At 45.0% G+C, this 10,156-nt stretch overlaps 1 protein-coding gene across 2 annotated transcripts; it reads right to left on the bottom strand.

The window, feature by feature from the left end:
* Positions 1-591: 591 nt before the first annotated feature.
* On the bottom strand, positions 592-9,889 carry entpd4 (ectonucleoside triphosphate diphosphohydrolase 4). Of its 2 annotated transcripts, none has more exons than XM_036527937.1 (13): positions 9,751-9,889; positions 8,663-8,766; positions 8,177-8,374; positions 7,402-7,607; positions 6,817-6,967; positions 6,409-6,512; positions 6,033-6,092; positions 5,546-5,700; positions 4,546-4,712; positions 3,699-4,023; positions 3,346-3,431; positions 3,024-3,185; positions 592-2,656 (listed from the first exon to the last, which is right to left on the bottom strand). In XM_036527937.1, exons 2-13 carry the CDS (start codon positions 8,668-8,670, stop codon positions 2,398-2,400), a joined length of 1,881 nt encoding a protein of 626 aa, XP_036383830.1. In that variant the 5' UTR covers positions 8,671-8,766; positions 9,751-9,889; the 3' UTR covers positions 592-2,397. The 2 variants fall into 2 exon arrangements, with proteins under 2 accessions (XP_036383830.1, XP_036383831.1); XM_036527938.1 differs by having other exon boundaries at positions 5,570-5,700.
* Between the last annotated feature and the right edge of the window lie 267 nt (positions 9,890-10,156).

Raw genomic sequence — 10,156 nt, 5'->3', positions numbered from 1 at the left:
TTTGCTAATGGTCAACTGAGCAAAGGGGTCAACAGTAGCCAGCTACTGTTTATGAAAGCACAGTAATGCTCTTGTTTATTTTGTAGCAAAGTAAGCAAGAGAAATGCAAATGCAAGCCAACCACTCCAGTGTGGCAATTCAGTATGTTCTACTGTCAGAGAACTGTTTGTCTTCTAACAGGTTTAATTTAAATGTAAATACATTCTCCTAATCAGTGCATACACCATTCCTTTTGAATTACAAATGACATCCAAACACAAATAAAAAATCTAGGCTTTTAACCTGAGGGCAACAGGTTCATTCCAGGTGGTAAACTGCCACTTAACTTGAGTAATTTTTCAAATTACACTAGTCAATATCCAGTGGCATGATTGGATAAAATGCAAAAATGTAAGCACGTGTCAAGTAAATATGTTGTAGTAGGTTATGTAGCCATACATGGTGAATGACAAGTAATACAGAGTAAATGAAACATTTCCACATTTGCTGGTAATGACATATTACATACTGGTCTTCAACTATAAACCAATCAAGTAATAAATTAACATGACACTTTACAGAGGAAAGCAAAAACTAAAACCAATTCCGTTGTATTTTTTATTCTTTTGTTCAACAGTAACAAGATTGTCAACAGTATTTTCAATGACACTTCTTCCGTGCAAACCATAAATTGCTTTCTGTACATCTGTTATAAATATGGCATCTGTGATTGACAAAGTATGTGCATCATACAGCATTGAAACCATGGCTTCTTAAAATGAAGCTCAGTGTGTTTTCAAGAATTAAGAGAGAAGCTTCCGTCTTGAGATCTGCATTCGCCCAAAACCACAGCTGATCGACTGACAGCAGTTGGTGGTAAACAGACCCACACACGTGACCTGACTAGAACTGCAGTCAGGCCCCGCTGCTTCAGCAGATGTCAGCAGATGGGAGACCCTCTCCACAGTGATAAGACAACATAAAAACTTATTGCACTGTTTTTTGATACGAGAACTGCTACCTGTACTGTTTATGGGAAATGTACACAAGAAAAGATGTTACAAAAACACAGACCTCCACCAACAAAGGAGTTCCTACCAACAGCTTGAGTACATTAACCTTTGTTGTATGTAGTGTCTCGGACCAACTCTATTACAATGCTAAAAACATACAATAAAATCAGGTTGCAACATGAGACTGACAAGGCATTGAGGCGTTAGTAGTGGGTCCACACCATAGATGAAGCCCTCCTCACTCTACACACGCCACCTAGAAGAGGCACAAACATGTCACTCCCATGATGAAGTCTCAGGCTGGCAGAGGCTCTGCAAAGGCGGGATGTGCTTGTATTACAGTACGTTACCTCCTCATCACAGCAAACCCTGCAGCTTGATGACATCCCAAAACTGACATTATCAGAGGACTGCATACGGTTTAGACACACTAGCCATTCTGCAAGGGATATGAAACCAGTACCCATTAATCACCCTCTCAAACACTAGTTTACAGGAAAAGAGGAACTGCTGTGAATATGCTGCAAGGTCAAATATCTTCTGGTCATCCACTGCTTCAACAATACGTGAACCAAAAAACTCCACAGCAAGATGCTTTCAGAACAGCCGTGGCCCTACAGCTGAAGACATGCTTGGCTGCCTTCCACACAAGGAGGCTGTAGAAGACAAGACTGGTAACTTACAGACTACTGAGAGAGGCCTGGCTAAGCTGCATATCTTTCAACAACTGAGAAGCACTGAAACAGACAAGTGCTTTTGAATGGGAGTATTGAATGGGAGTATATTATGTATCCACTGAGAAGTCTGCTAAATGAATAAATGTAAATGAAGTTCTCCACCTGGTGGCCACATTGGGTAACACGTGATCAATAAGAGCGCTCTTACAGTCGAGCTACGTCCAGAGCAAGAAGAGCACTTTCTTCCTAGTTCAACCAATTAAAGGAGTGACATTGAAAGGCATCCACCTGAACCTCTGATGCAGCAGGTGTGGGGAGCAGTAGACCTGGCCCCTAAGTGGGAGTGTGCCGGCCCCAGCTGTCCTGCACTCAGTACCTCTTTCACATTATAAAAAGGCAGACTTTTTGATCCTGACAAAAATAAATTAACACACAGACATAAAAACAAAACAAAAACAAAATAATCTCATTGCTTATTCTGAGTAAAGGCCGTGACCACATTACTGATTTAGCCTACCCTCAAAATCCACCCGAATCAAAGAAATAAGTGTTCATTCACCACGAAGGACTGTTACCCCCAGCTGCCAGCATTCCGGATAAAGAGAAGACCCTCACTCGCGCGCCTCAAGTCCCAATCCCACGGTTCTTCAAAAAGAAGCCACACCTTGTCCTTCGAGTAAAACCCCTGGCATGGCCGCTCCGCTACCGCAGAGAGAGGGCGGGATTGGCTACAGAATGACAGGGGCGGCGGGGGAGCCCAGGCCCTCCTCCAGCCACTGCACAGTGGAGGCGGAGGAGGAGGAGGAGGCGGCGGTGGTGCCACGCTGCGCCATGCGCCGGTGGATGCGTCGTAGGCGCAGCAGGTACAGAAGGATGGACAGCACCACCACCAGGAAGCAGGCCAGGAACAGGTAGTGGTTGTTTACAAAGGAGAAGCTGTGGCGCCAGTGGGAGTGCGCCCCCCTCAGGCTCTCCTGCTGAATGTCCCTGATGGAGGTGAGACAGAGAGAGACCATAGAGAAAGAGCATTTGCTAATGTTCATTTTCCAAATACAGGAGCAGGTCTTTTTTATAGTGGTGCTGTGGCAGGATCAGTGAACGTTCTAATGATCTTTTCACAATATGCAAGAAAGAATCTTCAAACCTCAGAATCTGATATCTCAATTTGTTATTTGTGTTATTAAGTGCTCTGTGACAAACTTTGTATGAGGTTGTTACAAATCAAATAACAGCTGACTGATATGAAAGCTATATTAAATGCAATGTGTTTTATTTTGAATATTCCCTGGTAAATAAAATAGACATTTTGTGCTTGCTGTGGCCAGAGCTCAGGAAATCTAGGATCGCTCTTTACCTCAGAGGCAGGAAGCGTGTTCTGTAGAGGATGGCACCCAGGGTCCACTGCACCTCTTTGTCGTAGACCAGCAGTGCTGTCTTTAGGTTCTCGTACACGGTGGGGAAGGAGAAGCCGGAGTGGAACACCTCGTACATCCAGGCTGATTTAAAGCACTGGTACCTGCAGAGAGAAAGGCATAGGGCACGTCGCTGCATGTTCCCCCAGACAAATGAACACTGACCTTAGCCCTCAGCACCGAATGGCCTGCTGTGGAAGATTCAGCAGAGCATGACCGTTTTCTGAGGAACAGTCAAATAACTAGGCTGTTGGAGGGACATACTTGAGCCTGTGCAAGTCAGCATGGGAGGCGTACAGGCCCCGGTCAAAGCGCTCTTTCAAGGTTTTCCACTGGGTGGCGCAGTAGCTCTGCAGAGAGATCACAAGGGCATTAATGCTACAGGGTTGTGCAGCAGGTGAAATGAGCCAACACTTTGAGTGGTTTCCTAACACTTCTCTCCTGTTTTCTGTACAAAGACCTTAACTGGTCATCTTCACTGCACAGATATGAGAGCTTAGTGCTTCTCAAAAGCCAGGAATTCTTTGGGCCTCCTTGCTAAAGGACAGGTATTTGAGGATCTTTAGACTAAGGCGCTCTCTGTCGTGGTTGTGACAGTGCTGCTGGAGGCGGCGCACCTTGGCGGCTCTGCTGTACTTGGTGGCGTTGTAGTCCCCGCCCATGCGCAGTACGTCCTCGGTGCAGTAGTAGAACTCGGAGAAGCCATAGAACTGGCTGTTCTGGTAGTCGATGGGAGGCTGGTAGATGCCGTTGAGGGAGGACTGGGTCTCGTTGGTGCGATTGAGGAAAGGCTGGAGCAGCTGGCGGCAAACGTCGAAGTCGCCCGTGCCCCGCAAGTGCACCCTCTGCCCGGGCGGCCCGATCTCGTCCTGCAGGTCCCGAGGCAGACACGGGTCCAGGTAGGGCGACTCCGCGGACTCCCCCACATGCTGGCCCAGGAGCCTGAACACACAAACAAAAGGATGCAATGCACATGAGCCCAACCTCAAGGTCCACTGCAACCTCTCTCCATCCAGGCAAAAACGAATTGACAAGAACTCATGATCAATGATAAATCAATGATAAATAACTGTTATAGCTAAAATAAATAATAATAATGAGTAAGGCTTACTGAAAGATGCAGAAGTACATACTGAAGAAGTGGCTTAAACTTAACATCTTCTCCAAAACTTACAAGCGGTGAAATTCAACAGCTGTAGGGCTGCAAGTCTACTTGACTTTCCTCTTTATACTATTAATTACTTCATTGCTGCAATCATTTACTCACTTTCAGCTTCTTCCATGTTTCTGCAATTAAGTCACAGCTGAAAGCTGCATTTGTGCCTTGGAACAAAAAATGGCATACACACAGCCCTCTACAAACACCTTTGTACTAGCATGTAGCACGTTTATTCTGATGTTGCCTGCCATCAGGTGCACTGCGTTTGCCTAAGTGAGTGTGTGTATGTGGCGTATGGCTTTTACTTGTTCTGGACGAGAGTCTTGCTAACGACGCTCTCTTCATATCTCTGCCTTGCGGCATTCCCTCCGAAACCCAGGAAGGTGGAGACGTAGACGCGGTACACGTGCTCCGTGCGATGGGCATCACAGCCCAGGTTGAACTCCGCCAGCAGGTTCTTGGCCACTTCCTCCTGCAGGGTAACTTTAGATCAGCCGGAGAAAAGCTTCTCTTTCCTTAAACTACCAACATTCATGCACTACATGTGTTAGTTTGCGCAATAACACCAGATCATGTTCCCCTGAACAAAAGGCAACCAAAAAAGATGGTGGGAATTCAATCAAATGTTGTTAGTAGTATACATTATTGTTTTCTGCTTAGCAAAAAGCAAAATGAAATTGAAAACAATATAAGCATGCAATGTTCTTACATGCAGATAAGTGCCATAGCTACCCAAATCTCCCTTCTTGCTATTAATTTCAGTTACTATGTTCACATCATAGAGAACTGCACAAGTAGGGATCAGAGTAATCAAACGTTGCAGAAGGAAGGAGAAGACTGCTTGGAGATGAAAGAAAATTCCCTAGATAAGAAGTGGTAATGCGCAGAGGACAGCAGTCACCAATTATATTATCTACTGTGGTTCACCATAGCATAACCATTCATTAACACATCATGTGCGCTGTCTAGCAAACACCCGCTGGGCTGCTTTCACTCGATCGTGAATGTTACATAATTCTTATCATCACATTCCTAGCACCTGCCCGAACCTTTACAGGTTACATTGAAATCATTCCAAAGCCTAAGCCCTGTCTGGCTGATGCATCATGCAGCAGGCTTATCTTAACCTCAGGCCTCCAGAGTCCATCCTGTACAGAAAGGAACTCAGCTCGGGGTGGGAGGGAGTTGTGGGACAGAGGGCGGGATGGGGTATGAGAGGGGCGGGGAAGACGAGGCGGAGGAAATGGCGTGAGCAACAAAACCAAAGGAAAACACAAAAGTTGGGAAATTGTTGTGGATAATAACCTGCTGTGGAGAGGCAAAGCTTACAGTTTTGGGCACTTCATACGCTATCTGCGTGGAGACGCCCCCCATGTCCAGCACGCCTGCGGTCCGCTTGCGCACCAGCGCCTCCTGCTGGTCGCTGCCTGGGACCTGAACCTCCACTACTGCCTCCCTCTCTAAGGGTATGGAAGGACCAGGCAGAAGGTTATAGAGGGGACGTGGGGAGGGGGGACAACATAAAAGGAAGAAAATGAGAGGAAGGTAAAGAGGGAAAAGCAATTAGACATGATTTGTTCTACTTTTTGGGTATTCACAACTGCTTTGGTATCACTTTAATGTCATAGCAATGTTTTGTCTGGGGGGGGGGGGGGGGGGGGGGAGAACAAACAAAATGTTTTTGTCTGTTTTAAGTGGAATGGGAAACACCTACAAACTGCAGTTATTTAATCTGTGTTTAAACTATAACTAACTGTGTTCATGATTTAGAGTACATGATTTAGATTCTTACCATCATCTACATGGTCAAATCTCCCAAGGACAAAGTTGATTCCAATCCATGCATATACACCTATGCAAACAAAGGAGACTGTCACGTATCTCCTTCAGCTTGACCAAACTTCACTCTTTCAATATCTATTGTCATGCTGGGCGTTTTCCTACAATCCTACCATGACTTATCAGGTTTCTAAACAGGATACTGTTTGGCATGTGAACAACATAACTTTAAGTCTGTGTGAGAGACAACCCAATGTGCTATGCAGTACTAGGACCTAAACTACAGAAAACATCTATGGAGAATAGTAATTATGCAAATAGCTTGTAACATACTTTTGCTACTGCATCCCCCTCTGCCTCTGGTGCCAGAGGCTAACATGGTCACTCACCCTCCTGTTTGCCAGATATGACCTCCACATGGGAGTCAGAGAACAAGAAGTTAAAATGCACTGGGATGTCAGTCCGCAGATCCTCCAACAGCGCTTCCTGTTGACTGAAAACAGCGCAAAAGCTGAGGAGGATTCCCCCCATGCACAGCCCTGGCATTGACAGATTTAAATATTATTCATCTAAAATGAAATGATTCAGGAAAGCAGAAAAAAGCCGCTGTCTCTGCTTTTGCTGAGAGCGCAAACTAATTCCAGCGTATGTTCATTTTCACATTTCTAGGTCAGACATAATCCATTACGAGGAAGACAGTTCTCTTTGCCACCCACTAATAGGGCCCAGCCATATTAAGGGCCAGAGTTTAATTGAACTCCTGAGCTGAATCAGTTGCACATGCAGTGAAGTGATACCTTTCTGGCAGTACTCTCATTCCTGCTGTGCAAAGAATATACAGAGGGGTCTCTTGGTGTTTGCTCTTAGGGATATGCTGGGCAGCAAAGCTCAGCAATGGATAGATGTAATCGCTGGCTTTCTCTGGTGTTGTGGCCAGTTCTGAAATACCTACCAATGGAGAAGAAAACACAGTCACACACCAAAACACAAACTCTTAGCAGGCCACAAACAAAGACTGCCAACTGTACTTTGCATTGTATAAACTGTATGGCGATAGGAGGGACATTAAAGATTACCCTAATCAATAAGAGGTGAGGATGTATCATCAAGTTGATTCCTTTGCATAATTCTAGCATGTACTGTATGTTTAACTCTGGAAAGAAACAATGCCATGAAACCTGTGAAACCCTGTTTTCAAAGGACTTACAATGTTACTGTTTGTGAACTTTGAAAAATGCTGTATGGTACAACACTGTCCAGCTGTATATGTAAACCATGCAAGTCACTTTGGATAAAGGTTTCTGTGTAGAAGGTATGTAATGGCATGTGATGTCTAACATACTGCCTGATGATCAGACATACAGCGGATGCTGCCCCCTCACCTGGCTTGATCTTCATGACCACAGGCTTCCTGTGCTGGTCTCTCATTTGCCGGATGTCCAGCAGGTCGTGGGGGTTGCCGTTGTGCCGCGGCCAGCAGTACACAAACACCCGGGAGCCACTGCTGCCACAGTCCACCACAAGGCCATAGTTCAGGTTGGGGTTGCTGGTGTCAGTGGCATCAACGTCTGTCACGCGTGCCATGTGCCTGAGGAAAGCATGCGTGTGTGTGTGTGTGTGTTTGGTGGGGGTAGGGGGTTTTAGTGCATTTTGGAAACAAGGGGGAAAGAATGAAGACCAAAAACAGTGAGCTGAAAGGGTAAAAAGCAGAATTCTGTTACCCTGCCCTTTATCTGCCCATCATCAGCATTCACCACTTCCAAGTCTTGCAAAGCTGCAGCTGTCATGAAACACAATTCAGGCTTTGTGCTGCAGAGCTCCTAGGAGAACACTTCAGTAACAGCCACAGCCCACACCTACAGAGCCCTCTCACACAACAGATTTATGATACTGTCACACAGACTATTCATGCTCAGAGCCAAATAAATAAAAAAGTTACAAGCAAACGACTATGCTGTTCCCAGTAAATACGTATCCACTGAGCCCTTTCTCAGGTTGTAACAACACAGGACATGCAGCATGGTCACAGCTATATAATATCCTTTGCTAAGACCTTGTCAACAAGCACACTGATTTTTTTTTCTTTCCTGAACACTGTGTCTTGTAAGAATAGGCACTCTCTGCCGTGTCTCCCTGTAAGGTATTCAAAACATTCACCTGTGAACCTGCTGGTCCCTGCCAGTCCAGTTGTATTGGCCCTTGCCCATGACCAGCAGCAGGTAGAGCAGACCAAGCAGACCAGCTAGCAGACCCAGGAGCAGCAGCTGCCTGAAGGAGGGCAGCAGGAGCCTGGGGAGACCCACTGGGGACAGGCTAAAGTGCCAGGACGCCGGGAACAGGCAGGAGAAACTGATCCTAGTATAGAGGCACAGACAGACACTCAGGCATGACAGACCTGCAATTCGGTAACTGGGAATAAAGACTCTTTCAGAAGTTACGTAATTGATATTGGACACTTTATACACGTGCTTGGGATTAGAGATAATGCGATTAAACTTGAAAAATGAAGCTGTATTTTCATTTCAATTATATCTGTTTTTATTGGCATCTTCACAGTGGATTCCTGCTGTATCCCCAGTGGAATGCATGTTTGCCACTTCTCTCTCTGCTTCGCTTGAAAGCCCTCATTAGCGGTAAGCTTACCTTCCCATGGCTTGGAGTGTTCTTCACATTAGTTGCTGGAAATCCAAGGGGAGACACGACAGTGTAGGTTCAACGCATTTCTCAGGGACATCACTTTAAACCACCTGGGGACAGGGAAACCCATATCAGATCATATCACTTGCCTCTCAATGCTGTCAAAGTATCGTTATATTAGTTCAATGGGGACAGTGCAAGTTTATTTTGAGCAGACTCTTCTGAACAAAAAATGAAAATCTCATCCAAATCCATATTGCCAATTCACGTCTCAAAGGTTCATCTTGTGAATACCCACTTAACTGAATCAACGCGTTTCACTCAAGTGGAATTCCAGGTTGAGCTGTTAGATTGAGCATATATAAAATACATACTTTAAGTGAACAAAACGGGCTGACTTAACGCTGTCGGTCTAGTGTAGAATTATAAAACCACTGACAGTAAATTACCAGGGCAGTTAGACATAACGTGTGACCTCCGATTATAAAAATACTTAAACGCACTGTCAATCTACTGACATTGTAGAGAACCGGCTACTCGAGAACATTTCAGTATCATCTAAAATCCGTACACCTCTGAAGTCTGCCCGAAAGCAAGCTGGCAAGCAAGCTAACTTAACGTTGGAAAGAAAATTAGCTCGCTAACTAAATTAGTACTACTCTAATTGTAATTTGAGACAAGCCACCTTGTTTGCTGTACTAGCTAGTTAGGCAACTCGTTAAACGTTACCTGATTAGCTACGTGGTTTCCTGATGATGTGTCATTTTCCTTCAGTTCCCTTGGGTGCTATAACAAGATGTCAAACTTCCTGTGATGCTGGCAGCCTACCTGGGCACTGAACACACAGCCCTCCCCGCCGCACACAGCTAGCGAGCTCATTTGCTGTTAGCACAAGCTGCCAATTTGGAGTTGAATCGCAGCTCAACGCCTTGATAATTTTATTTAGAAAATTACTATTATGTCGTTATATTGATCAATTCCTTAATGTTTGTTTTATTGCCATCTAGATGGCTTGCTAAAGTGATGACACCCCGGGTTCGACACTAGCTAGTCTGGCTAAAAATAGCTTTGCTAGCTATCCAGAAAATACTTACCAGGTAGGTGTGAGCAGATTCACTGACAGCACAGACAACGGTTTCAACATGTTTTCATCCACATTTTCCATTAATGTTAGCCAGCAAGCTGGTTTTTCCCCATATTCAACAACGTATCTGTGGAAGATGAAATCAGACCCGTGGGGAGGAGGCTGAATTTACTATAAGCGCATGCGCATATTGTCCCTATTTAAAACTTTATTGATATTCTTGGACGGCGACACACACATGTTCTGAGAAGCACGGTAAAACAAGTATTCTGTTTATCTTACAACGTGAAGGACGCAAACCAGAATATCTGTTCATAAAAATATAATGAACAACAGCATGTATTTTGTTCGCGATAGGGCAAAACACTCTCACTCAAGTGTTTGGGCAACACTTTTTCCGTAGATGTACTATGCTG

The sequence above is a fragment of the Megalops cyprinoides genome, chromosome 4 (assembly GCF_013368585.1).
Source record: "Megalops cyprinoides isolate fMegCyp1 chromosome 4, fMegCyp1.pri, whole genome shotgun sequence".
Taxonomy (NCBI): Eukaryota; Metazoa; Chordata; class Actinopteri; order Elopiformes; family Megalopidae; genus Megalops; species Megalops cyprinoides.
Note: the sequence above shows the minus strand (reverse complement) of the source record. Positions and strands in the feature narration are given on the sequence as shown.